Raw genomic sequence first — 27476 nt, 5'->3', positions numbered from 1 at the left:
GAGAGAGAGAGAGAGAGAGAGAGGGAGAGAGAGAGAGAGAGAGAGAGAGGGAGAGAGAGAGGGAGAGAGAGAGAGAGAGAGGGGGAGGGGGGGAGAGAGAGAGAGAGAGAGAGAGAGAGAGAGAGAGAGAGAGAGAGAGAGAGAGAGAGAGAGAGAGAGAGAGAGAGAGAGAGGAGGCCCAAGCGGGGGGTGTGTGTGAGAGAGAGGGAGGAGGGAGGAGAGAAGAGGGGGGGAGCGAGAGGGAGGGAGGCTGGGGGAGGGGAGCCGGGGAGGAAGAGGAGGGGAGAAGAGAGGAGGAACAGGGAGGAGCTGGGGGGCGGAGAGAGACACACAGAAACGTAGGAACGGAGACGAGTGGAGGAGGGGAGAGGGGACGAGGGGAGGAGACTAGCCCGTGGGGAAAATAAGGGAAGGTCCCAGGGGCTGGACTTCTGTGGCCTTGAAGAGGGGGCGTGTTGGAGGCTGGGGGGCCTTGCACCTGAGTTCTGAATCCGGGATCTAACTGATGAGGACTCTGGCCGCTGGAATGCCTGGGTTCACAGACAGCTTAGTTCATATTTCTTATCCTAATGACTCCCCTCCCTGTTCTACTTAATTAAAACCAGGAGAGGGGGGCTGGGGGGATAATTAGGGAGGTCTCCAGCCGCTGCTTAATGAGCCAGTAATTAACCAGCCAGGGAGGGAAGCTGGCCTCTGGCCAGCCTGGGGAGAGTGGTGGCCTCCGGCCTCACCCTCCTACCCTCCACCCCGCCACCCGAAACACCAGTCTTCAGTCCAGAGGGGAATTACATTTATTCATATAACCAAACATCAGACAGCTTAGAACAGCAGTGGGAAGGGAGGGTGGGCAGGGCTAAATGTCCATTCACAGCCTGTAGGCCCCTCAGTCCAGGGGCTGGGTGTGCTGGTGATGGAGGTGGGAGAACAGTCTTTATGTCTTTGCTGTGCCCTCTCTTCCTTTCTTCTTACTGAGAAGGAGGGTGGAACTGTCTCTCAGGTGAAAACCTTGGGAGATTTGCCTTTCCTCTGGGAAATGAGCACCTCATATCCTGCCTGGTGGCTTGACTACGGGGGGTGTCCCCACAGTTCAGGACCAAGACTCCCAGCCACTCCCTGAGATCAGAGGAGAGGGTGAGGTGTCCCACTGTGGCTGGGATCCTCTCATGGCCTCAAGCTCCTACATACTTGGTCATGGAGGCAGTTCAATGTCCATCCTACCTTGACTATTCCCAGGGTTTGAGGATTTCACCCGCTCCAGTTCCCAGGAAAGGTGGATGAGGGCGATGAATACTGAGATTTCTGCTGGGTCTTCCAGTCTCTGGTGCCCCTGCCTGGCAGGGTTGAGGGCATGCAGTGGGCTGCCCAGCTTTTGAGCCGCAGGAGTGCAGAGGGGCTGGTGGGGCTCAAGTCTCAGCAGGTGTGTGGGGGGGGCTGGGACCTTTGCTCCTCCATTCGACCCCCACCCTGAACTCTCAGCAGCAACTCCAGGAGCTCCTGTCCCCCTGGGGGTAAGGGAGGCTCTGACCGCTGGGCTTCCATCCGCTGGCTCTGGAGGAGTGGAGGGAGGGGAGGTTGTTGGTGAGGTTCTAAGAGGAGCAGGGCTTGAAAGGAGCCAGAGCTGGTGTGAGGGGCTGGTGTGAGGACACCTGTGATGGGGGTAGGGGGAGTAGGACCTGGCGGGGCAGGGGGGCAGATGCCTGAGGAGAAGGAGAGGTAGGACCCCCAAAGAGTACAAGGGCCAAGAGACCAAGAAGCCTGGGTCTTGCCTCCTGGTGGAGAGGGGATGGGTGTCTCACCTGGTGACTGAGGATGGTGCTGTAGAGCTGTTCTCTGTCCTCAAGAGGCCGGGGCGGGGCTTGGCCTAGGCTTGGACGGTTCTGGGGGGGATGGAAGGTGGCCCTTTGCTCTTCTAGGCGGCGGGACTGGGCCTCAGCCACCAGGTCCAGAAGGAGCTCAGTCTGCAGGGAGAGCAGGGAGGCCGAGCGGGGCCCCAGGGCTGGGGAGAGGAGGGGGAGGGCTCAGACACCCAGAGAATTGGCAGACAGCAGTGGTGGGTGTGTGTGTATGGGGGGTCAGAGCTAAGGGGGTATGATGGGGAGTCCGGAGGAGGTGGGGAGAGAGCCCATGATGGATTGGGCCTTGGTCATGGGATCAGGAAGGATGTGGGCACCAGAGTCAGGGAGCTCCTTGGGTGGGTGGGGGTACCTGTGTGGCGGGACCCTGGAGGAGGAGGGGACGGAGGAGCAGATCGCCAAGGCCGATTGCTGGTGTTCACAGTGGGCCAGCCATGCTCATCCTGATGGGGGCCCTGATGCTGAGAGACATCCGTTCCAGTCAAGTGGGGGTGGGGTGGGCAGAGGGCTAGGCCAGCAGCCCATTTCCTCTCTCTGCGTCTCTGTTCCTGCCTCTGTGCCCAAGCCTGTCCAAGTCCCTTGAGTCCACCATTACTCAGTCTCTGCCTCAGGTCCTCTCACCTCCCTCTCTCCCAATGCCAGCCTCCCCAACCCGGTGCCAGCTCACCTGCTCGCCATCCTCTTCTTCCTGGGGTCTCTCAGCCTCCATCCCCTGGAGGGGAGAAACCGATAAGGGAGGGGTAGCTGGGATTTGGGAGGAGGGCCGGAACCCTGAGTTCCTGAGGGGAGTAGGGGCTGAAAGGGGTGGGGGTGAGCCGGGGGCTGGATGCCTGGGTACTGAGCAGGAAGCTGGGTTCCTGGTCAGCACCCCCCCGGGCCCCGCCCATCCCTGTCAACTTCCTCCAGTTCTCTTTTCCCACCCAACGGCTTGTTTGACCTCTCTCGCCCCGGGGGAGCACAGAGACTGGAAAAACTCCTCCAGCTGCAGTAGGGATGGGGGTTCAGAGGGGGAAGGACTTTTGGCTTTCTCATCTCCAGAGCCTCAGGAACCCCCTAACCTCCTGCTCTGTTCCCTCCACCCCCCTCCTCCCCTTCAGTTCTGTCAACACAGGAACTAGCTACAGAGGAAGTGGTTTCACTCCTCAGAATCCCCCCACCCCCCCCACTCCTTACCCCAGGTACCTTCCCTAAGAAGGACCTGCCCCCTGCTTCCCAGCTTCCCTCAGACTTATTGGGTCGGGGAGGGGCATGTTTCCAGTGGGAAGCAGAGGACTCAGATCCAAGGATGTCAGGCCCTCAAACATACATATACCCCTAGCACTGTCTAACAAATATGTGTTAAATAGTTATCATTGCCCTATACGTGCTTAGAGTCTACTTAGGGCACAAAATATGCACCAAACGTAAGAGATGCAGGGGAAGCTTTCCTTTCGTCATGAAACGGAAAAGGGAGAGGGGACCACAGCCTGCCCTGGTCTTTGATCAATGCTGGTCAGGCTGGCTGGCACCAGGGTGGGAACAGGACAGAGACATTTGTGACCTCTAAATGGCAGCCTGTCATGTTAGCTGAGTGACTGAGCATGAAATACGATGAAGAGGTCAGGTTCTGCCACTTAGTGCTTTGCAATCTTGGGCAAATACAATCTCTGTGCCTCAGTTTCTGAAGGAGTAAAATGGAGGTTTTTTTAAATAGCGTTGGTATGAGGATCAAATGTGATAAAGCATTTGGCACATAGTGAATGCTCATAAATGGTAGTTATTATTCGTTTTCAATATGCTTCATGTCTCCGTGTCTCAGGTCTATCGCCATGAAAGAGGTATAACCATATGGCTGAATGGTGGTTAAAGTTTGAGGTGCTCTCTCCATCTCCCTCCACGTGAGGGCTCAGGAATCTCCCAAGTGGCTATAAAAGAATGCCCTTGGAAGAGGGACAAAGGGTATGCATGGTTTAGTGTGTGTGTGTGGTTTCTCATCGGGCTACTAGAGACTCTTGCCTTTAGATGATACCCTAAATTAACATAGGACCCCAAATCTACTCATTCCTGCTCTTAAAACTATACTCAAAGCTTCCATCCAAATGTTGAACCTCGGGCACAAAATTCTGAAAACACTCTGCAGTCAACTTCGTGTTTTTTCCATTCCCCAACCCCTCCAAAAGACGGTAACACTTCAAATCAGCTTTATTATGGGGTGACAGATTTGGAGTTCTTAGCTATAGTGGTGGCTAGAAGAGTGGCACTTCATCCCTGCAATGGTTTGTTTGGGGGTGGGGTGAGGTGGGGAGAATGCAAGGAGTCATCAGCTGGAGTGACCCTTGGCCCTGCCTTCTGTGCCTACACAGTGCCTGGCACACAGGAGGTGCTCAATAAATATCTGTCAGCCGTTTGTGGGTAGTGGGGGTTACAGGCGATAGAGGCTCCCTTTGGAAACAGTATACAGGAAAGAACATCTTACATTCTATCTGTCTGCAGTTCTTGGTTCAGGGGTACTTCTCCCATTCCACTCCATCCTCCTGTAACACCTCATCCTTATTTTCTGTGAGAGAGGCTGGGCCTGCTTCATCCCAGCACCCCGAACCCTCTTTCCAGGGCTGCAGTTTCTCCACGTGGAAGACGATGTGGCATACACCATTTTGGGAGAGACACTACACTCATGACCCCTCACTTTTGAGGCTCAAGGACCTTAAAATCTGGAGGCCTTCCATACTGCTTGCCATTTAACGAGTACTCACTTTTAGAATCCCTCCCTGACATGCAGCCTTTTATTTCTCACCCTCGCCTCCCGCATTTAAGGGTATTACTTGGTGGGCTGGGGGACCCCATGCAACTTGAGGGGATCCCCGCTCAGGGGACGGAGTGAGGCAAGGAGGCGGGATTGGAGTGTTGGAGGCGGGGCCGCAGGCTCCTAGAGCCACCCAATCGCAGGGCCAGTCAACAGCTGAGGCCACACCCCCGCTCCCGGCCGCGACCCCGGATCTTCCTCGCACTATTGCAGGGTTGGACGGAGGCCCGCGCATGCCTGCAGAAAACCTACGGCCGCGGAGGGGCGGGCCTTCTCCTGCTCCTTTCGATAGGCTTCGGCAGTGCGAATAGGCCCCGCCCCCATGGGCGGCCAAGTCTACGGACAAAGTCCGGGCTTGAGGATAGGCTCCGGCTGACAGCGTCCGGCAGCGCGGCTGAGCCCCGCCCCCACGCGGGGGCACGCTTCCTGATGCAGTCCGCGCGCGCTGGAAGGCGCCGGCGCCGCGGCCTGGCGTCGCTTTGTGACGAGCTTCCGGTGGTCCCGCCCCTTCCAGCAGCGTCAGCAGATCCCAGTGGTTGCGCTGGCGTGCGATGTCCCCGGGCGCTAGCCCGGCTTGGTCCCGCAGCCCTCGGGCGGCTCCCAGCCCCAGCAGCAGCTGGGCTACCTCCATGGCTCCTTCTCGGGCCGCCAGGAACAGCGGCGTCTGCTCCTGCCCGGGAGGAAACAGCCAGCGGGGGCGGTCAGGGAAGGCCGCGCCCACAGGACTGGCCCTCCTACTTGACTGGTGGTCCCTCCCCCTTCAGGTTTTTCGGAGTTCCGGCGCTTTGCACCTCTCCCGCGTCAGCTTAATTGTTGGGGGCCCGCTACCCGGTCTAACCCTGCCGTCCAGTGCGTCTTTATCGGCTCCGGCCTGGAGAAGGGAGCGGGCGGCCCGGGCGTTGTTCACGGCGGCGGCCCAGTGCAGCGCGGTTTTTCCTAGGGCACCACGTGAGAGGTTGTTACCCCGAGGCTGGGGGCCCGACGCCTGGGTTCCTGTTTCCCACGGATTCTGGACTTGGGGGAAGGGCTATTCAGCCCGCCGGGTCCCTCAAAGGCGGAAGCGTTGCCCGGGTGACCGCCGGCTTGCAGGAAGCGTTGCCCCAGTGACGTCACCGGCGCGCGGGAGGGACAATGGGGCATTGTTCTGGGGTCAATGGGACCGGCAGACCACGTCCCTCCCACGAGACCCCCTCCCTTCTCACTCTTCCGCCATCCTAGTTCCCAGTGGACTAGGGTTGTGTGTGTGTGTGTGTGTGTGTGTGTGTGTGTGTTTGAGGATGATGAGGGAAGACTCACTTGCTGCCTACTGCCACCGTACTGTGCAGATTTACCACCTTGACAGCAGGGTGGGAGGGAATGCCCCAGTTTCCAGTTGGTCCCTCTGCTAACCCCCCTTTTTTGCATCTTATCTCACACCCCATTTGCTCAACTTCTTGATAGCACAACATCAACTTCCCCAGATCCATACCCCATTTATCTCTGGCCCCCACATCTGCTTGGGCTGCAATCAGTTCTTCAACCAGGTCCTCAACAGCTAGCCTGGCGGCCAGCATCAGGGCTGTGGTCCCATCCTCTGTCCGCGCATCTATTGCAGTCTGTCTGCTGCGGAGTAAGAGCTGGGGCGGGGTGGGGGTGGGGCGGCAGAGAGGGCCAGTGACCCTTGGTATATCTGAACTGCTAGCTAAGGTCCCTCACACTGTTAAGCACCTCCGAATCCATATTCATCCATCTGTTCTTGTTTCTCTTTCAGTCCCCAGTCTCACATCACCTTCCTCTCTGCCAGACCCAGAGGATGCTATTGCCCAGCCTTACTTGCAAATTTGCCCCGTTTCCTTTAGCAGCCCCAGTGTGCACTGACCTGGCAAACCTCCCGAGCATCAGCGGCCACAGCGGTGTGAAGCGGGGTGCGCCCTGCCCGGTCTGGCTGGTTGGGGTTGGCTCCTGCCTCAAGGAGGCGGCGGGCAGCGGTTGGCCGGGAGAATCGAGCAGCCAGGTGCAGAGGAGTCTCCCCAGTGCCCATGGTGTGAACCTGGGGACAGGCCCCTCCACCCAGCAGAGGTTCCCAGGGCTCAGGGCTTCCCAGCCATGTCTCCTGATAGGTCCTGGGCTCCACTCCCCCACAGCAGACTGCTGACATCAGGGGTGTCACCCCATCTGTGGGTGAGAGACATGAAGAATGGGAGACAACTGGGGAAGGGGGAGAACATGGAGGCTCAGGGAGAATCACAGCTTGAGGTGTCAGGAAGCCCAGCTTGGGTTCTTGATTTTGTGTGGCTTTAGTCAAGTGACTTTCTACTTTGTTTTTCTCTGGGCTTTGGTTTCCTCATCTGTAAAAGGAAGCATCAGGCCTTAATACTCTAACATTCTAGGGCCATGATTCTCAAACTTGAGTCCTGGATCAGACTCACCTGCAGGGCTTGTTAAAACACAGATTCCCCAATATTTTGAATTTCTGAATCAGTAGCTCTGGAGTGGAACCTGAGAATTTATATTTCTAACAATTTCCCTGGTGATGCTGATTCTTCTGTCCTGGGACCACACTTTGAGAATGGCTGTTGGAAGCACTCACTCTAATATTAGTTTCTCCAGTTCTGATATCAGAGGACTTTCTGATTCTAAAAGGGTCAAAGGGAGTTTTCATTTTCTTGGTCTGGGGTGGCTCACATACCAGGTCCACGGGTGTCCACATCAGGGACATCCATCTCAGAATCCTGGGGAGGAGTCAGCATGGCTGCCTGGGGGAGCTCCTGACAGTCACTACTCAGAGGCCAGAGCTGGCACTTGGAGGGTGAGGCCATTTCTTCAGCCTTGGGGATCAGGACAAGCAAGGATCAGTGAAGGAAGGTTGACTTGTCCCTTCAACCCCTCCGTCACTTTAGGACCATTCCTGCCCCAGTGCTTTCACCTGGTCCGCCTCTTCTCCTTCCTTGGGGCCCGAGCACATCACAACTCCATCCTCATCAACTTCTGCCTCTGGTTTCAGTGCCCTGGAAGGGGATGGGTGGGTAGAGGACCTTCAGGGTCCCTAAGATTTCCAGCAGTCTTCCCACCCCTCTCCCCTTCCCGTGTCTTCAACTTCTGCATAGCATCTCTTATTGCTTCTGATCATAAATATCTCCACAGGAAAGAGTCCCCTCCCTGAGCCCCAGTTCTTTCTCACTCTCACTTGAGGCCGATGCTGTCCTCGCCCAGCGGGGGCCGGCGTCGGCGGGGAACTGGCTGAGTCTGAGACCTTCGAGTGAACCCAGGGGGCAGCCAGAGGGCCCCATGCTCTCGGCGCTTCCGGCGGATGAGCTGGAGGACGAGAAGAGCCCCGAGGGCCAGGAGAAGCACCCCGGCCACCGGCGAGCACAGTACAGGCCAGGGAAGCTGGTTGGCGGGGGGCTCTGGTGGAAGAGACACAGTCAGAAAAAGAGGCCATTCCTGGTGAGGCTGGGTACTCTGGTGAGACCTTTGGACAAGTGCAGTAACCTCTTTTTGTCTCAGTTTCCTCAACTGTAAAATGGGAATAATAACAGTACTTGCCTCATAGGGGTCGTTGGGAGGATTAAATAAGTTAATACTGTAAAATGCTTAGAGCAAGGCCTGGCACGTAGTAAGTGGTATATAAGAGCTATTATTCTCTCATGTGCTATGAACCGTTGATACGGGGATGGTTGGATACTCTCGGCTTAGTAGAATAGACCAGAACCCAAGGTTTGTGGGCGGTCTGTGATAGAGGTTAGAATAAAGTACTGAGGGAAGTAAAGGAGATTGCAGAGCAAATGGGCCATGAGGAGATCTAGCTGGAGAAGAACGTTAACAAAGGTAAGTCTCCACAAAGAACATTTGGGGTTCCAGTGCTTCTGTTTCATTTGACTTCATTGCTGGTTGCTGGCGTGAAAGCTGGCCTGGGAGCAAAGTCAGGGGAAATGACGGGGCCACCTACCGGTGCCTGCACGAGGGTGGGCAGCCAGCAGGGGTCCTGGCAGTAGGGGCTCCAGGGCTCCCACTGCGGCCATCGCAGCAAGGAAGCGGAGCAGGAGCCCAGGGTCCCAGGGACAGCGGGATGCAGGATGGTCGGGGCCACAGCGGGACAAGTCCACATCCATCACCACCACAAACCTGCGGGGAAGGCACCTCAGAGACCCCTCGGTTGGTCCCTGCTTCCCTTCCCTCTGCTGGTTAAAAACTAATGTCTGCCCCCTCTTCCCCGCCTCCCAGCCTTCTTACCCAGTGCTGAGGGAGTCCGTCTCCTTGCCTGTAGGCTGTGTTTGAGGGGTTGCTCTCTCATGGTGAGAGGGGTCTGGGGCTCCTCCTAGCTCCTCTTCGGCCTGGGCTCCAGGATAGGGGTACACCATGTTCCTGCCATCCCTATCTTTCCTTACCCAAAGCCCTACCCTCAGAGTCAGGGACAGCACCCGGGCCAGGGCAAGCAGCTGCTGGTCCAGGGTTGAGGGGCTCAGCACCACCAGCAGGGCCAGGGAGGGCCCCCACTCCGAATCCCCGTCTTCGGGCCTGCAGTCGCCCCCATCCCAGCCACATTCTGCAGTGTTGCAGCCCTTCTCACAGTGTCCATTGTGGAAGTGATCACGGCAGTACTGGTCATAGGCTGGGCTGTGGGTTGAGGAGACGGGGACTCAGGACCCCCAAAGAAACCTGACTTCCTCATCCCAGAGAGGATTCCTGATACTCCACAGCCTCTAGGGCTCTGGTTGCTAAGTGGGGGCAGCTCTGGAGTAATGGGCTTAGACCCCGAATGGTAGGTAGTCCAGACACCCTAATGTCTACTGACACCTTTGTTTCCTAACACTGTCCCCACTCTCTACCCTCCCAAACTCCTGTCTCCCTGAAGTGAAGCCCTTTTCCCTCAGGGATGCTGGTTGCTAGGGGAGATACTCCATGGCAACAGGGCTTAGAGAAGCTTGAGGCCAGAGATCCCACAGCTCTCAGAGGGTAGCTCTGAAAGAGGCAGCGCCCTCTTTCTTGGTCCCCACATTAAATATTCATGCTGCCCCATTCCTCTGGGTTGGAGTCTAGCATCTTATACCCCTAATTAGCAATGGTTATTAGGGTGGAAACTCCCTGAAGCTTGAGGCTGTGGTCATGCTGTAACTCAAGAGATATCTATGTCCTTCCTTCTACCCTCACCCTGCCCCCGCCCAGCCTTTCAGGGTTTCAGACTCACGTGCAGGCTGGAGGAGTCTCACAGTCATAGCCGTCAAACAAACACTCTTCAGAGTCACACTGTGGATGGCACTGCCCATCCCGGAAGAGAAGCCAGCACCGAGAATGGGAGGGGCAGCCCTTCCAGGGGTCTGGGACCCCCAGGGAGCAGTCCCCACCATCCCAATTTCCTCCTGGGCCGCTGCAGCCAGCGTCGCAGGCCCCATCTCCACTTCTGCCCTCACATCCCTTTGCTCCAGGCCTCTGACACCGGGGCCCTGGAGAGCTGGGAGGGCAGGAGCATCGAAAGCCTGGGCCCCCCAGCCCAGGGGTCTCTGAGCAGCTGCCATTGTGTAGGCATGGAGAAGGAGGGCCACAGCCTGGAGGGACGGGTGGGGTCAGGCAGTCAGGGCCCCCATAGCCATTGAGGCAGGCACAGCGGGGTGGGAATCCAGGCTTGTGGGAGGGCAGACACAGGCCACCGTGGTGGCAGCGATGGAGACCGCAGGAGGGGGCTCTGTGGCTGCAGGTGGGGCCTTCAAAACCCTGCGGAGAGGAGGAGAGAGATTGGGGGAAGGACGTTGTAGTATTCTCCCCAACTCCCCTTAAGCTAACCCCTGCATTAAGATAACTCAGAGGGTCCTAGATTCTCATATCTGGAAGGGGCCTCAGAGAACATCAAATTCATCATTTTACAGTAGTGGAAACCATGTCCCCCCCCCTTTTTTTTTCCACACAGTGACATATTGCATAGTGGGGAGAATGGATGAAACACAGCTGTTCGCAAGAACGTGGGTGAAAGAATGAATCTATGTACATGTATAACTGAATCACTTTGCTGTATACCTGAAGCTAACACAGCATTGTAACTCAGCTATACACCAATTTAAAAACAAAACAAAACAAAACAAAACATGGGTGAACTGTCATCATGATGTGAGTCCTGGAAGACGAAACTGTTAACAGAGTAATAGTAATTGAACTAATACTATATTATCTTGATCCTTAGAGATAGGATTATGTACCTTCTCTTCCTCTGGAAGGGGAACAGGATACAGGAGGACATAAGTACATGGAAGTTATTATTAATATTGTAATTCTTGTTTTAGGTTCATGGGTGTTATCTTGTAAGGATAATTAAAAGAAGGCAGTACCTAAACTAATGTTAGTTTGTATGTTAGTGTATCATGAACCAAGGCTTAAGATGAACCCACTTTTATGCGTCTGAGGTCTATAAACAAATACACACACGGAGTTAAAAGAACTTATCCAAGCTCACCCAGCTGGCCTTGGGGACCTTCCCTTAGGCAGTGCCCGTGGTTTCTGAAAGTTCCATTCATGCTACCACCTGATCCTGCCTTTCCCCACGACTGCTGCTGAGAACCACTTACCACTGTGGACATGAGATGGCTTTCTCCAATAGTTGCCACTCCAGTGCTCCCCCAGGTTCCCGGCTCAGGCATTCTCACCTTACGTCAGCGTTGGGGGCAACAGAGAAAGCAGCTTTGTGGTCTCTCACCTGGGGGCAGTGGCAGGTGAATCCTGGGGGTGGTCCTGCTGTGGCCTCACAAGACCCTCCGTGGGAGCAGGGCTGGCTCTGGCAGGGGTCTAGCTCCACTTCACACCACTGGCCTGTGGCAGGGGTGGGGTTAAACATAACACTCTGTTTCAGTCGCTGCCTCCTTGCTGGCTCATTCCTGGGAGACAGCCCAGCACTAGCCGCACAGGCAAAGGGGTGGTGGGCATGTTCTCTGGTGTGGGGTTTAGAGGCAGGGGGATGGACCAGGTGACTAGGCTGCCTCATGGGTGGGGATTGTCTGGGTTTCCATGGTCAATTCAGCTGTGCCCAGAAATGCTCATACCCCCTCTCTCGGACCTTACCTGTGTGTCCAGGCAGACACTGGCAGTAGAAGGCATTGGCCAGAGAGTGGCAGGCTGCAGTGCCTGTGGGGTGACAGGGCTGGTCCAGACATTCATCCACGTCCCCCTCACAGCGCAGCCCCACAAAGCCTGGAGGGCAGGCACAGTGGAAGCCTCCAGGTTTGGGGGTGCACGTTCCATGGTTGTGACAGGGCTGGGATTGACAAGCGTCAGGTTCCTTTGAGCAGTTCTGTCCACTGTAGCCTGGTGTACACTTGTAGGCAAAGGGGGTCAGACAGGGAACCAGTAAATGAGCCCATCCTGGCACTCTGGGGGACCCAGCTCCAGGTAGTTTGCCAGCACCCCACCTTCCAACTCAGAGCATCACTCAGCTCACCGTGCGTCACAGCCACGTGTAGCTTAACCCTTGTACCTCAACTCCACGTGATACACAATTATTTGATAATACGCAACTTAACCACTTCCCAGTCCCAAACAATCTCTTTGATTCATTGCCAATAGATATAGCTCCGATTTTGAAAAATCCTTCTTCCCCCAGCCACACACCCACTGGGTTCGCTCATGCTTAATTAATTTATAACCATTTATTGAACGCCTGCTTTGTTTTGTGCCAGGCACCTTTTCAGGCTCTAGGAATATAGAGAAAATTAGAACTCATCCCTGCGTCTATGAAATTCTCAGTCAACCAGAGGAGAGACAGCTAGCACTGATTGCATAATTTATATACATAACCTCATAAAACCCTCCTAACAACCCTCTATATGGATCATCTCATTTGAGTCTCACTTTGCAGAAAAGGAAACTGATTCCTTGAAAGATGAGTGACTTGCACAAGCCACACAGTTGGTAGGTGGCAGAGCTGGGATTCAATGCGTCTATGACTCCATAACTGATGACCTTAACCATTTTCTGATTATCTCATATCATTTTGCTAGTGAGAGAAGAGTCATTGATGAGGTCTGTATCATGTGCCAAGTTCTTGCAGGAGGAAGGAGAGTATGCAAAAATGGAGTACCAGGAAGACTTCAGAAAAATGGAGGAAAAGGGATTCACAAAGCATCCGAGGAATGGCCAGAGAGCCGGAAGAAACAGACGAGAGTCGTGCTTGGAAATTTCTGGAGGAAGGAGTTTCATGAAAGAGGAAATAGAGCTGAGTAATGGGTACACGGGGGTTCACTACTGATCAGTACACTGCTTTTGTGTATGTTTGAAAACGCTCGTAATAAAAAGTTAAAAAATAAAATTTAAAAGTTAAAGAAAGGGCTTCCCTGGTGGTGCAGTGGTTGGGAGTCCGCCTGCCGATGCAGGGGACGCGGGTTTGTGCCCCGGTCCGGGAAGATCCCACATGCCGCGGAGCGGCTGGGCCTGTGAGCCATGGCCGCTGAGCCTGCGCGTCCGGAGCCTGTGCTCCGCAACGGGAGAGGCCACAACAGTGAGAGGCCCGCGTACCACACACACAAAAAAAAAGTTAAAGAAAGAGGGCGGTTAAAGGATCATGCCTTCTATCCAGTCTCGTGTTTGTGAGTACAGGGATCAGGCTGCTTGGACTTGAGTCCCAGCTTTGCCTTCCCGTCCTGCTCAGTGACCTGAACCACCAAGGTAAGGCCCTGACCCAGTCTGGAGAGAAGTTAGGGACATTCCCCTGAGGCAGACGCCTCCTGGGCACCATCCAGTGGAAGAGGGGTGAGGAAAGCCCCCAGAGAGGCGGTCTGGGGTGTAGGGAAGTCAGCTGCAGGTTTGTGTTGCTGGAGCAGGGTTAGGGGTTGGCGGAGAGAGGTGAGGCCTGAGAGGCAGGCAGGGCTGGGTCCTGCCGGGCTTGGGACTTCACTGCGAAAGAGGTGGGCAGCCACTGAAGGGTTTTAAGCAGGAGAGTGACAGGCCAGCTTAATATTTTCAACGGAGCACCCTAGTGGTGGAGTAGAGGCCGAACCTTTAGGAGGACAAGTGTGGGGGCAGGGGTGACACTTAGGAGGCTGATGCAGGCGTCCGGGCGGAATGCAACGAAACTCTGGACTAAGGCAGTGGGATGAGGGTGAAGGGGCAAGGACAGAGTTGAGAAATATTCAGGAGGTAAAATAACCTGACTTGGTGGTTGGTTGGATGTGTGGGGTGAATGAAAAGAAGATGCCCTCTCCCCCTCCCCTTTCTGCCCCATGACTGCTGTTTCCCACATGCAGCCCAAATTTGTCTTCCCCCACCTCCTCTAGACCCTCTCACCTGGCAGAAATAACCATTAGGTTGGGCCATGCAGGTGGCCCCGTGCTGGCAGGGCCCGGACTCACAGGGGCTCACCCTCTCCTGGCATATACTGCCTTGGAATCCAGGGGGACAGTGGCAGAAATGGGAGGGGCCGCTGTCGATGCAGATGCCTCCATTCTGGCACACGGAAGAGACTTCTGTGCCTGGGAAGAGAGACACACAGGGATCGATAAAGCTAGGTGGGGTGGAAGGATGCTCAGGGGCTCCAGGCAGTGAGCAGAGAGGTCCATGGAGGGGCCACTGACATTCCTGGGGTGGGTGGAGGCCACTCGGGGCCTGAGGAGTCAGTAACTCTTGACCCTGAAGAGATTAAAGCATCAAGTTCCCGACGTGGATGGACCTAGAGATTGTCATACTGAGTGAAGTAAGTCAGACAGAGAAATATCGTGTGATATTGCTTATATGTGGAATGTAAAGAAAAGGGTACAAATGAACTTATCTACAAAATGGAAATAGATTTACAGACAAACTTATGGTTACGAGGGGGTAAGTGGGGGAGGGATAAACTGAGAGACTGGGACTGACGTATACACACTACTCTATATAAAATAGATAACTAGGGCTTCCCTGGTGGCACAGTGGTTAAGAATCCGCCTGCCAGTGCAGGGGACACGGGTTCGAGCCCTGGTCCGGGAAGATCCCACATGCCATGGAGCCACTAAGCCTGTGGGCCGCAATTGCGGAGCCTGCACTCTAGAGCCCACGAGCCACAATTACTGAGCCCGCGTGCCACAACTACGGAAGCCCACGTGCCACAACTACTGAAGCCCGTGCGCCTAGAGCCCGTGGTCCACAACAAGAGAAGCCACCACAATGAGAAGCCCGCGCACCGCAACAAAGAGCAGCCCCCGCTCACCGCAACTAGAGAAAGCCTGCGTGCAGCAACAAAGACTCAATGCACCCAAAAGTAAATAATAAATAAATTAATTAATTTTAAAAAATCGATAACTAATAAGGACCTATTGTATAGCACAGGGAGCTCTACTCAATACTCTGTAATGGCCTATACAGGAAAAGAATCTAAAAAAGAGAAGCTATATGTATATGTATAACTGATTCACTTTGCTGTACACCTGAAACTAACACAACATTGTAAATCAACTATACCCCAACTTAAAAAAAAAAAATCAAGTTCCTCCTCCTGTCTGTTTTGTCAGAATGGAGAGAAATACCTCTTCTTTGGCTTATCAGGGCATTATAAGCAACTATATTCTTGGCTTTAAATGTCTCAAGCAAGAAAGAACTCAAGAGAAACTTCAGGTGGGGACACCTGAAGTGGCTTAACTAATGGTCTAAGTCCATCCCCTGGGTTTTGCATCCTCTGATGTTCTCTCACAGTGATTCCCATCAGCCATCCCCTAACCTCACAATGGTCTCTTTCCTAAGTTCTTCTCATAACAAAACTTATTTGAACTAGAACGGTATTCTTTTACCCAGGGGTTGGCATAACATCCAAGTGAGTGGGGCATGGCGAAGTGTGTTGAGTGTAGCTGGTTAAGCGTGGTTCACTCTAGTTGAGTTATGATGGTAAAGACATCCATGCTGGAGTTGTTCCACGCTGGATCACTGGGTTATGTCCCTGGTGATTGTGTTAAACTGGAGTCTGGTTGACTGGGCTGGGTGGTGTTGCTTGTGTTGTGTTGAACGTGGTGCTAGGAGTTGAGTTGTGTTAAGCTGTCCTGGGTGTTGAGCTGCAGCATCAATAACTGGTTGTCTGTGTTGCTTTGACTCTTGGTCCACTGTTTGTCCAAATGCTGTGTGTGGATGTCCTTAGGGGTGGGGTAGAGGAGGACACTCTTTTGCTCTTCATCTGCCCCATAGTCGGTCCTTGGGTCAGTACCTTGGCTCAGAGCAGCCTTCTGGCAGGAGGACAGCGGTAGGTTGCAGAGAGGCCCAGTCCATCCCTGGAGGCACAGGCACTGGAAGGAGGGCCCAGTCTGGAGGCAGTGGGAATTGTGTGGACAGGGCTTCTGAGCGCATGAGTCGATCAGCGTCTGAGGGTTAGGAGGGAGCGTGAGGCAGGAAAGAACACCAGGTTCCCAGGCCTAGAGATGGTCCCCTGCCAGTGTCTCAAAATCCCTTACCCTGAAAATTCTCTCCTGAATGGTCTGGGACTAGGTCACCCTCCCTGGATTCCTTGGATACCCACATCCCAGAACAGTCGCTGGGATCAGAAATCCTTTCAGTGAACCATACAAATCTCAAGTTAGACCTCAACTCCTAGACTTCCACACCTCCTTTCACGTGGATACCCCTCCTAAGCTTCCCTGCTGCCACCTTTTAATACCCGAAGCCCTCTCACTAGAGCTCTCCTGCCCCTCCCTCCTCAGCACACCTGGCTCTGTGCCCCTCACCTGGCAGCTGCCTCCTGTGTAGCCAGGGGGACAGAGGCAGCGGGGACCCTGAGGGCCATCTTGGCAGGTTGCCCTGTTCCTACAGGGGCTGGATAAGAAAGAGAGAGGGCACAGTAGGAGGAAGGCCAGGGCAGCAAGGGGAGGGAGTGTGTGATGTGGTGGCAGGCAACCACTGGGGAGATGGGAAAGTAGGAGGGAAGGCAGAGTGAAAGGATGTGGGATGTGGGATGAGAGGCAGCATGGCGCCCCAGAGGAGATGGAGAGGAAGGGTGGCGAGGGCTCCCTCCCTCCCTCCCTCCCTCCAGGGGTCTCTGTGCCCTGCTCACCTGTCCGCACAGCTGGGACGGATCCTTCCCTCGCAGCGTGGGCCCTGGAAGCCCGTGGTGCAGAGGCAGGAGTAGGTGCTGGGCCTGTTCACACAGGTGCCCCCATTGAGGCACGGTGCTGGAGAGAGGAGGCTGTGAGGGGTTGGGTTCCTTGCCTGTAACCTGGCCTGTGGCCTCAGTCACACCACACACGGGGCACCCCCCCACCCCCCGCAACTTCCCCACCCAAACAACGGCTCACTGTGTCCAGTTAATTTTTTTTTTAAATGTGGTACAAACATACCCTGACCAGTTTCTCCATCCTCCTGTGGCCCAGACCCAGGGCATGGTGGGCACTCACCAGAGGCACAGTGGTCAATGCTGGTCTGGCAGCGGAGCCCGGTGTGGCTCAGAGGGCAGGTGCAGGAGTAGCCCCCAGGGCTGGGGCTACAGGAACCACCGTTGAGACAGGGCCCTGAGTGACAAGCTGTCACCTCCTCGCTGCAAGTGGGCCCTGAGGGAAGCGGGTGGGGTCTGAGAAAGGGAAACCTCCTTTTCTCTTCTTTTCCTGCTCTTCCCTTTCCTTCCCTTCCTCACCCCCATCCCCCAACCTCTTTTCTTTTCTCACCACCTCTTACGTCACCCGTGCCCTCTGCAGCCCATGCCCAGTTCTTTTTTCTTTTTGCCGCACCGTGGGGCATGTGGGATCTGAGTTCCCTGACCAGGGAGGGAACCTGCACCCCCTGCAGTGGAAGTGTGGAGTCTTAACCACTGGGCAACCAGGGAAGTCCCAGCCCCTGCCCAGTTCTTCTTGGTGGTGACTGAGACCCAGAGCCCTTTGGACACATGTCTCCACTGGCCTTGCCCTTGATTTAGATGGTGGTCAGCCCAGGGTATACCCGGTTTAGGGAGCACCTCACCTGTGTAACCTGTGGGGCAGGTGCAGTTGAAGCCAAAGGGTTGGGGGTGGCAGGTCCCTCCGTGGGCACAGGGTGTGGAGACGCAACCCCCCAGCTCTGTGTCACACTCCGGTCCTGTCCAACCCACATCACACACACACGAGGATCTGGTCATAAAAAGAAAGGGGGGTTTTCTCTTCTCCCCTCCCCGTTGGTCAGACCCCTACGACTTCTTCTTTTTTGGCCCTGGGACTCTGGCCCCTTTCTCAGCGTCTTTGCTCTCAGCATTGTCCCCCTTCTGCCCTACCTGCCCCACTCATTTTCTCCAACTAGATCTATCTATCTATCTATCTATCTATCTATCTATCTATCTATCTATCTATCTATTCATCCATCCCTTCTATAACTTGTTTGTTATTAGAACCAAAGCTCCATGAGAGTAAATACCTTGTCTCTTTTGTTCTGTGTTGCTCCCCCAATGCCTGGAAATGTATCCACACATAGTAGATGCTCAATAAATATTTGTCTAATGAATGATGAGATGAATTGGTCCTGGGATTTAATACTCTTCTTTCTGCTTTGACCTCCCTAGTCCTCTGTTTCTCTCTTTATTTATGAACTCTCCCCTCATTGGATAACACTCACCAGTCAAACCCTCTCATTGGTTGTGATCTCAGAACTTTGCCATCTTCTTCCCATTCCCCATTGGTCATTTCCTACAGACTCACCCCTCACTGGCTCTTTTCTCCTGCCTTAGCTGAGGAGGACCCAGAGGAGACTATGAATGGGGAGGGCCTGGAAGATGTTACCTCTGGCAGTGCCCATGGTGGCAGGTGCAGTTGTCTTCAGCTGGGGCACAGCCAGGGCTTCCGCTGGGGCAGAGGCAGTGGGCCTCTTCCTCCGGATCCTGGCATCTTTGCTTGGGCTGGCACAGGTTGGGGGCACACAGGGGAATTTCACAGAGATGACCTGGGGTGGGGAGATTGGTCAGAGAGAAAACAGAGCCCCTCCCTGTCCTTGATGGGGCCAAAGGCCGCTTCTTATGCGTGACTTGCTCACTCTTCATGAACCTGTCCTTCAGTGGCTCCCTAATGCCTCAGGATACCAACTTCTTCAGAATGCCACATGGGGTCCTGCATGCCATGGCCTTCCTACAATTGCTATGTTTCTGACCTTCGCCCCATTGTAGCCTAAGCTCTGGATGTCCTACACTCCCTTAAGCGGGGTGTGCTTTTCTTCCCTCCGTGCCTTTGCACATGCTGTTATCTGCAGTTAAAACGCGCTGCCTAGCATTCTGTCTTGACAAACTCCTACTCAGTCTTTAAGACTCCGTTCAGCCATCTTTTCTCATCTCTAGTCTGGGTTGGCCAGTCCTTTGTGTTCCTATAGGATCCTGTGCATTCCTCTCTCAGAGCATGTCTCTGGGCCATAATCAACTTGTTGGTCTCTCTACAGTAGATTTAAATCCACTTGAGGATAGCAACTCTTGCTCAACTTAGTATCTGTGTCTGGCATAGTAGACACTTAATAAATGTTTGCTAAATAAGCAGATGAATGGCTTGCCTTTGAACCTCATCCTCTGCTCCTGTTCCCCAGTCATGCCACTCATGTTGGGCCTGATGTGGGTCCTACAGTAACACTCACCCTCAGCTCCTGTACGGTTGTGCAGGTTTTGCACTGCATAAATTTAAGGGATTCCATTCGCATTCTGTTCTCACATCCCAATGCTCAAATGCCCATCAGTGACCTCTACTGTACCCCAAATGGACTCCAGTTACCCCAAATACCCCTCCAGTTCTTTCCAATGCCTCCCCTGCTGACCTGTAAAGCCAGATGGGCAGAGGCAAAGGAAAGCTCCTGGGAGGTCAAGGCAGCTGGCTCCAGTGGGGCATGGGCCACTCAGACACTCGTCCACCTCCGCCTGACAGCGTGGGCCTTCAAAGCCTATGGCACAGCAGGAGGGTCAGGGACCTGCACGGAAGTCTGTGCCTGCCCTCACTCTCACCTCCAGAGTTTGAGCCCCAGTTTACCTGGGAGACACTTGCAATGGAAGGATCCAGGCTGGTCCTGGCACTGCCCACCGTTGGCGCAGGGAGAGCTTCTGCACTCGTCGATGTCCTCCTCACACCGGGGGCCAGTGAATCCTGGTGGGGTTGGGAGTGAGAGCGGAGAGATGACCAAGGTCTTTTTTTTTTTTCTTTTCTTGACTTTCTCTAGATCTATGAGGGAGTTTGTTACAAATGTTTGAGCTTTACAGGCATGATTTCATGGATTCAAACAAGAAATTAGGAGTTAACACTGGTATTTAGCCTTCTCTTTACAAATACAGCAATAACATTGCTACAAATTGCAAGGGAGAGAATCTTGTTTCAAATGGTTTGGTTTGGGGTTTCGTCTAAATGTGTCATTATATAATGAAGGCACCAATATGGGAGCTTCTCAAATAGTGATTTGGATATCAGGACAAAATAGAGCACAACTTGGTAACTTTAGTCTTTATATAAATAAGGCATAACTGGATATGTGTACTAATGCTGAAAATATATTTTATCATAAGAATAAATACAGGTCCTGGTCCTTTCCCTTGCTAGGAAAGGTGAACCTGGAGGACTTCCAGAGAAGACACCTGGGACAGGTGGAGATGACAGGAGGGTGATGCATAAAGGTGAAACAGCCACCTGCTAGCCGTGTGACTTTGGGCAAGCTACCCAACCTCTCTAGGCTCCACTTTATTCCCCCGTAAAAGGGAAATGATAATATAAACTACTCATGGTACCACTGAGAGAATTAAATGAGATAATGCCTGAAAAGTACATAGCCAAGTGCCTGGCTTAGAGTAAATATTCAATAAACATCAGTTATTATCGTAACAGGGAATAGAGGGATGTCCCGTGAAGCTGGAGAAGGAAGGCCTGGGGCGACTTTCCCTGCATCCGTGGCGAACAGTGCCAAGACCAGCCGGGGACCCCCGGCATGCAGGGGGAGAGTACAGAGGACTCTGCAGGAGGACTGGAGAGGAGGGATATTTGGGTGACTTGGCAGGACAGAGATGAGGGTGGGCGAGTAAGCAGGGGAAGATTTGGAGGACGTGACAGAAGAGAGTTTGGAGAAGAGAGAAGGAGTTGGAGAAATGGGGCGCTCCTCGGTCTGGCCCGAGAGAGCTTCAAGAGGCCACGGGCGATTGCTAGGCTGGAACCGTGGAGTGGAATCTGCACTCACCGGGCCGGCAGACGCACCGGAAGCCATTGAGCAGGTCGTGGCAGTCAGCCTGGTTCAGGCAAGGGGCAGAGGCGCACTCGTCTGTCTCTACCTCACAGAGCCGCCCTTCTAAGCCTGAGGAGGGGTCAAGGGCGAGGCTCAGCCAGGCCAGCCTTGCCTTAGCTGCTCACCCCTTCTGTCCAGGAGGCCTGGGTTCTAGAACCAGCCCTGTCCCTGACCTGCCCTGTGCCCCAGCAGGCAGCCTCTCCCAGGGGGCCGTCTGCGCGTGGGTTGGAGCATGAACCCGAGGCCCTGCTACTCTGCTGTGTTTGGCTCTATCCCCTCAGGTGTGAAAGCTCAGGGAGCAGGGCACCTGCCGGGACATGTGGGAGGGCTCTGGGGAAGTGCCTTTTGGGGCCATTCCTCTGTGCAGAGAAGGCAGGGCTCACCCGGGAGGGCTGATCAGCCTGGAGGTCCTCGAGGTACCAATGTGACAAATGGGCATCTGCTTGGAGGTGGTTCACTCCTCTTGTTCTACCTGGGCAGACCTCTGTGCCAGGGAGACCAGGGATCCCCAAGGTGGGGATTTGAAGGGCGTCTGGGGACCTGTGTCACTGCCATACTTGTCCTGCTTCTTCGACCTCCTCCCGGTCCTCACTGTCTCACCCTGAACTGAAGCTGGACCTCGGCTGCCTCCCTCTTCTTGCCTGGGGAACCTGCCTCTGAAGCTCCTTGAGATCTACAACCTTGTCCCTTGGATTAGTGGATAGTTTTCTCAGCATTTTTCTTTGGATGCTTCTCAGCTTAGGAAAGCTGTGTAGTATAGTGGGTAAAACTATCAAAGCTCTGGGGTTGAATCCTGGCTCTGCCACTTACTAGCTGGGTAACCTTCAACAAGTCACTTAACCTCTCTGTGCCTCAGTTTCATTTATAAAATGGGCATAGTAACAATGCTGACTTCATAGGGTTATTGTAAAGATTAGATAATGCATGTAAGATGCTCAGGCACAAAGTAAGCTGTTATTTTCCTGGTTTTATCCAGCTCCTTGATATTGGCTCTCTCACTGTCTCCCTGGGGAGATGTTTACCCCCCTTAAAACTAACTTGTAGGTAGGTGCAGCCTTGCAGCATTCCTTTCCTGTTGTGCCAAATTCAAGCACACAGACCCTTTGGGATTTTTTTTTTTTGTGGTACGCGGGCCTCTCACTGTTGTGGCCTCTCCCGTTGCGGAACACAGGCTCCGGACACGCAGGCTCAGCGGCCATGGCTCACGGGCCTAGGCGCTCCGCGGTATGTGGGATCTTCCCACACCGGGGCATGAACCCGTGTCCGCTGCATCTGCAGGCGGACTCTCAACTACTGCGCCACCAGGGAAGCCTGACACTTTGGGATTTTAAAGGTTTACTTTCAATCTCTACAGCGGAGAGGTTCTGTGATTAGGATGAGCATTCTGGGTTGGCATAAGCAGAGGCTGCAGCATGAAAAGTTTATTCACTGCTGCTCTGCTCTCCCTTGATGGGCCTCTGTGTACAGTGGACCAGTTTGTGTACCCTGCGGTGTCTATGAAATGAGTGCAGAGTTGAGCAGTGCACAGCCTCACTACCATCTGTGGCAGTCCTTCTCCCAGGGCCCGTCAGTTTCCCAGAGTTTTCATCTGGGGGGTGAGGAGAGGAGGAGAAGCATTCTTTGCTGTCTGACCCCGACCGGCCTGAGGCTATCTGTGCTCTACAGGGGTCATGTCCAATGGGTTCGGGATTAGTCTCCCGTCTCCTCTACTTGAGGGCCCACTCAGCTGGTACCTGGTGGGCAGAGGCACTGGAAGGTGGCGAGCAAGTCCAGGCAGGTGCTGCCAGGGTGGCAGGGCTGCGACAGGCACTCATTGTGATCGGCCTCGCAGCGGGATCCCGTGTAGCCAGGGGGACAGAGGCAGTCAAAGGAGCCAGGTGTGTTGAGGCAGGAGCCGCCGTGTTCACAGGGACTGGGGCCTTGCTGGGCTAGGAGGAGAGAAGATCCGGGGGTCCGCAGGGGTCAGTGGTGGAAGGGCGAGGAGGCCAGAGTGGCAGGGAAGGTGTGGGGACCCTGTTTGTGGCTGATGAGATCAAAGTGGGGAAAGGGATTGTGGCTTTAAAATGGAGGAGGACTAAATGGGGCCTCGAGGGCTGAGGATTGGTGAGAAGACCGTGTAAGGCAGAGATGCCAAAAATGGGCAAATTCAGGAAAAAGAGATGTTTACTTATTTACATGGCCACCGTGTGGCTTGCGGGATCTTAGTTTCCCAACCAGGGATCGAACCCAGGCCCTTGGCAGTGAAAGTGCGAGGTCCTAACCACTGGACCGCCAGGGAATCCCCAAGATGTTTATATTTTTAATTTGGAAAACAATTGGCCTGTTTCCCTCCTCAGTGCAGAGGCTGTCTGGGGGCTCAGAGAGGGTCTCATGTGGAGGTGCCTCACCCATCTGACACTCGTCCAGGTCCTGGTGGCAAGTGGGCCCTGTGTAGCCAGGCTGACACACACAGAATGTGGAGCCCCTCAGGGGGTTGGTGTTGCACTGGGCTTCCCGGTGGCACGGCTGGCTCAGACACATGTCCTCCATGTGGCACAGGAGGCCTGGAGGGCAGGGTGGAGGCGAGGCTCTCAGAGGCCGCTTGAAGCTCCCAGCTGCCCTCCTGGTGCTTCTGTCACGTACCATCTCCACCTCCCGCCTCCCTGTAACCTGTGTCACACCTGTGCGGCCAGGTGGGCAGAGGCAGGAGAAGGAGCCCACACGGTCGATGCAGGTGGAACCTGGGGCACAGGTGGCGGCAACACAGTCGTCCAGGTTCTCCTCGCAGCCCGTGCCCCCCCAGCCGCTCACACACACACAATGGAAGCCGCCAGCTGAGTTCTGGCAGGTACCCCCGTTTCTGCAGCGAGGGGGACCCTGAGCCTCACATTCGTCCACATCTTCAGAGCAATCCCAGCCTGCCAGGGGGAAGGGGACAGGTGCTGGAGCTGGGGGCCCTGTGAGGAGTGGAGAGCAGGGCTCCACTGGGCCACTGGTGCTATCAGCTTGGCCGAAACGACTCACCTGCCCAGGCCTCTGGGCAGAGGCACGTGTAGGTGCCCAGCCCATCCTGACAGGTGCCCCCGTTCTGACACTGGTGCCCGACACAGTCATCTGGATTCACCTCACAGCTTGGGCCTGTGAAACCTGACAGGGTCATGCGATCAGCTGAGGGAAGGGGACCCATGGGAGACAACCTCCGTGCCCAGAGAGAGGGGCTGCAGGAAGACCCCTGCGAGGACACACCTGGGGGACACAGGCAGAGGTGGAAGGTGGAGTCTCTCCCTGGAACCACTTGACAGGTGCCCCCACTGGGACAGCCCCTGGGGGGGCAGGGTCCTGGCCGGAGCTCACAGCGTGGACCCCCCCACCCAGCAGGGCAGAGGCACTGGAAGGACCCCAGGGTGTTATGGCAGGAGGTGCCCTTGGGGCAGGGTCCTGGGTCCTGGAAACACTCGTTGACATCGCGTTCGCAGGCATGGCCCTCGAAGCCAGGTGGGCAGCGGCACTGGATCTGGGGGTATGTGGCCAGACACACCCCTCCGTTGATGCAGGGGTTGGCTGAGCAGAAGTCCCGGAGCTGGCAGTGCTCACCTGAGGCAGAGGACGGGGGGGGGGGGGGCATTTCCCTAGCACCGCACAAATTCCAGCTCCTCTGAGATGACCCAGCTCTCACTCTGGATTATCTCTGTGTCGAATTTCCATATTATCTTCCCTTCCCTCCCATACCCTCTCTGCCCTATTCCATCACCCTCACTTTTATCATTCTTTGGGAGGGTTATATCTGGAGTGACCACATTTTTCAAGCTGAAAACTGAACATGTAGCTCTTGGTGGGAGTATTGTGAATCAGCCCTGCTTGGGAAAATCTGGGACGGAGGGTTCCTTTAGTGGTGACCTTGGTGGCGAATTAGAAAGCATGCAGCCTCTGCAAGCAGGAGACTTAGCCCCTTGCCTTGCCCCCCCCCCCCCCCCCCCCCCGCCAGCTGTGTGCCCTCGGGCAGTCATCTTGCCTCTCTTATCCTGATTTCCTGATCTTCAGGTGGGTGTAATGGTCCGGATAACGATAAAGAGACTCACTTCACAGCCGTGTGCACCAGTGGGAATGGTGGCGCTGGCGGCGGTGGCGCTGGTACTGAGCTAAGTAAGCACTTCCTGAGCATCGCCCCCTTTCTTCCCGACAACAACCTTATGAAGTGTGGACGTCGGCTGACCACCGAGGACCCAGACAGCTTAAATATCTTATGCAAGGTCACACGTCTAGTCAGTGGCAGAGCTGGCAATGGACCCGAGGAGGGGGCCGCCCGGAGCCCCTACTCTGAAGTACAAGGCGTGGCAAGTTGCCACTGACCATCCTTCTTGTCACATACGCTGGTCTCTCACACCCGGTCTCAGGCCCCGTTGCCTCAGAATTTCCTCGTCAGTTAAGACATCTCTGTGTCCTGGGCCCACCCCAGATTCACCAGGGCAGGCTCTCTGGGACAGGGCATCGGTCTTTTTAAGGCTTTCCAGGTGACTGCTATGCCTACCTAAGTTTGAGAATCTTTGTCTCCAGTCCACCCCCTCCTGGATGCACCCACATCCCAAGCGCTCTCTGACCTCGTGGCCTTTGCTGCCTGGTGCAGCCCTCCACATCCTGGTGAGGTGTTGTGGAACCTTTCCGTCCAGGGCCTCGCAGCTCTGTCCAGGCACCCCTGACCACTTCCTCATGGTAGCACACCCTGCCCATCGTGTGTCCTGCTCTCTCGCTCCAGGGCTGCACCCACGTCCCGTCACACCGCCCACCACTGCAGTCTTCCCGGGTGACAGTGTGGGCTCCCGCCACTCAGAATAGAAGCCATTCAGATGCTCAGAATGCAGAGTCCTGGAAGTCCCCTGCTGTGCTAGGCATTAACTCTCTAGCTAGTGGACCGAGGGGAGGTTGAGGGGCTGGGAGAGGGGTCAGGTTGGTGTGCGAAGGGGGCTGAGGCGGTAGCTATTTACCAGCTGGCTTGGAAACACCTCAACATCTTCGCAATCGGTACTATCCTGTCGGTGAATGTCAATCTTGGGTAAATGGTTCACCAAGAATTGGCTTGTTGATTCTCTCGGCCTCTCTCCTCAAAGGGCTCGCAGTCTCTCAGGCTCTATTTCCATCTTTCCTACCCCACAGCCCAGCCCGTTGCCCCTGCCTGTCCCCCTTCCTCGCCGCCCCCATCAGTGCTCACCTGTCCATCCCGGCATGCAGGAGCACTGTGGGCGGCCCGAGGCCTGGACGTGGCAGTGGCCCATTTTGGAACAGAAGGAAGAACAGGGGTCCTTGAGCTGGGCCTGGCACCTCTCACCAGTGAAGCCAGAGGGGCAGGCACAGAAGAAGCTGGGGGCCGAGGGAGAGGGAGGGCTGGGGGGGCTGGGAAGGGTGGGAAGCAGGGCTTGACAGCTGCCTCCATTCCGGCAGAGCTGGGCACCCTGGCAGGGGTCCGGAAACTGGCATGTCTCACCCAGGAAGCCAGGGGCACACCTGGGCAGGGGAGGAGACAGGAGAGCTTACTTCCTGGCCCTCTGCTTTCTCTCCTCCCTCCCTCCTTTGCTTTCATTTGTCTCCCTTCATCTGCTTCACCTCCTCCCTTTCTCCTTCCTTCCCATTTCTCCCCGTCCCCTCCTCTACTCCCCTTCCCAGTCTCCCACTCCCACAAGGTACACTCACTGGCAGGTCCCTTGCCCCTGAGATAGGCTCAGGCAGGTGCCTCCATTGGCACAGGGTTCTGGGAAACTCCCGCACTGCAGCCCTAGAGATGGAGATGAGGATGAGATGGGAGCAGGTAGCATTACGCTCCACTTTTCCTCCCCTGGATGCCCCGGAGGGACCTGCCTGCAGCAGCCCCGCACAGGTGCTCTGAACCCCACCATTGCCTGGATACTCTTGTTCCTAACCCCCACGTGGTGCTCACTCCCAGCCCCCCAGATCCCAGGCCTCTCAGTTACTAATCCCCACCCCTCCTTTCCTGTTTATTCTCTGGCCTCCCAAGTCTAGCTTCAGGCTCCATCCCTCGGAAGCAAGACAACAGGAATAAGGAGGGGGGCGCTGAGGGGACTCCTGGGAGGTGAATGGCTGAAACATTGAAGGGATTTCCTCCCGGAAGGGCCCAGCATTGAGCCATGGGGGGGGGGTGGGGACAGCTGGACCAGGAAAGGGACTTTGTGGGCCCTTGACCTTCCCATGTCTCCATCTCCTGTTCCCTCTCATCTCTTCCCCTAGCAGGTGGTCCCTCTTTTCCCTCTCTTCTTCCTAAACGTGACTGTAAGAGCACGCTGTCCCCCAGTTCCAGGGCCAACTTGGTTCTCCCTGGGGGTGGGCACCTTCTCGCCCATCCCCCCTACCGTCACCACCCCTGGCACAGGGCCCATAGCCTGGGTCTGTGTCGCTGCAGGGGCAGAGTTGTCTCTCCCTGCCGGCAGCCCCATTTGGGGCGTGAGAATCTTCTCCATCCAGTGTCGCCTCAAAGCATGCAGATTGACCCTCTGTCCCCAGTCCACTGGACATCCTCCTAAGGAAGGTGGGTCCCCTCACTTCTCCCACCCCACGCCTCACCTCTGGTCTGGACGACTGACCGGCACAGCAGCAGCAGCAGCGGCAGCAGCAGTGAAGGGGGCTGCATTCCAGAGCCCCTGCCCAAGCCCAGATCCCCCCTGCCTCTTCCAGTGGGACCCTCAGAGCCCTCACTGAGGCAATAACCACCCACTCTGCTCCCACGGCCCCTTCTTCCTCCTCTTCGG

The 27476-nt window shown here is 55.3% G+C and overlaps 3 protein-coding genes across 14 annotated transcripts in view; 1 reads left to right on the top strand and 2 right to left on the bottom strand.

The window, feature by feature from the left end:
* Positions 1–2682, bottom strand: part of GPSM3 (G protein signaling modulator 3) — a 4382-nt gene extending 1700 nt beyond the window's left edge. The window contains exons 1-4 of one of the 3 annotated variants that reach the window (XR_009542983.1): positions 2521–2682; positions 2206–2314; positions 1797–1996; positions 1219–1548 (exon numbers count right to left, since the gene is read on the bottom strand). Coding sequence is in view for 2 of the 3 variants with exons in the window: in XM_060163166.1 (XP_060019149.1) it covers positions 1411–1548; positions 1797–1996; positions 2206–2314; positions 2521–2562 (489 nt within the window). In the remaining variant the exon portion in view is untranslated. Of the gene's footprint in view, positions 1–758; positions 1549–1796; positions 1997–2205; positions 2315–2520 lie in introns of those variants that run through there. The other 2 variants (XM_060163167.1, XM_060163166.1) reach the window with 2 other exon arrangements.
* The window catches only part of RNF5 (ring finger protein 5), a 24828-nt gene extending 11978 nt beyond the window's left edge, over positions 1–12850 (top strand). For all 3 annotated transcript variants that reach the window (XM_060163162.1, XM_060163165.1, XM_060163164.1), the window contains one exon: positions 12638–12850. In XM_060163162.1, coding sequence (XP_060019145.1) covers positions 12638–12819 — 182 coding nt within the window. In that variant the 3' untranslated portion in view covers positions 12820–12850. The remainder of the gene's footprint in view (positions 1–12637) is intronic.
* NOTCH4 (notch receptor 4) lies at positions 4017–27476 on the bottom strand. Of its 8 annotated transcripts, none has more exons than XM_060163124.1 (30): positions 27292–27476; positions 26407–26488; positions 25928–26220; positions 23968–24315; positions 23746–23868; positions 23403–23639; positions 23130–23285; positions 22476–22670; positions 20698–20811; positions 19509–19622; positions 19300–19422; positions 18288–18447; positions 17500–17645; positions 16941–17093; positions 16601–16718; positions 16275–16362; positions 15761–15914; positions 13879–14063; positions 11662–11914; positions 11300–11412; positions 9803–10326; positions 8848–9231; positions 8564–8739; positions 7802–8021; positions 7541–7622; positions 7304–7442; positions 6494–6789; positions 6104–6251; positions 5474–5571; positions 4017–5305 (listed from the first exon to the last, which is right to left on the bottom strand). In XM_060163124.1, exons 1-30 carry the CDS (start codon positions 27356–27358, stop codon positions 4616–4618), a joined length of 5979 nt encoding a protein of 1992 aa, XP_060019107.1. In that variant the 5' UTR covers positions 27359–27476; the 3' UTR covers positions 4017–4615. The 8 variants fall into 8 exon arrangements, with proteins under 8 accessions (XP_060019107.1, XP_060019111.1, XP_060019108.1 ...); XM_060163128.1 differs by having other exon boundaries at positions 23403–23462; XM_060163125.1 differs by having other exon boundaries at positions 23746–23859.

The sequence above is a fragment of the Lagenorhynchus albirostris genome, chromosome 10 (genome assembly GCF_949774975.1).
Source record: "Lagenorhynchus albirostris chromosome 10, mLagAlb1.1, whole genome shotgun sequence".
In the NCBI taxonomy this organism is placed as follows: domain Eukaryota; kingdom Metazoa; phylum Chordata; class Mammalia; order Artiodactyla; family Delphinidae; genus Lagenorhynchus; species Lagenorhynchus albirostris.
The sequence above is the reverse complement of the archived record's forward strand: the minus strand, read 5'-3'. Positions and strand labels throughout refer to the sequence as shown.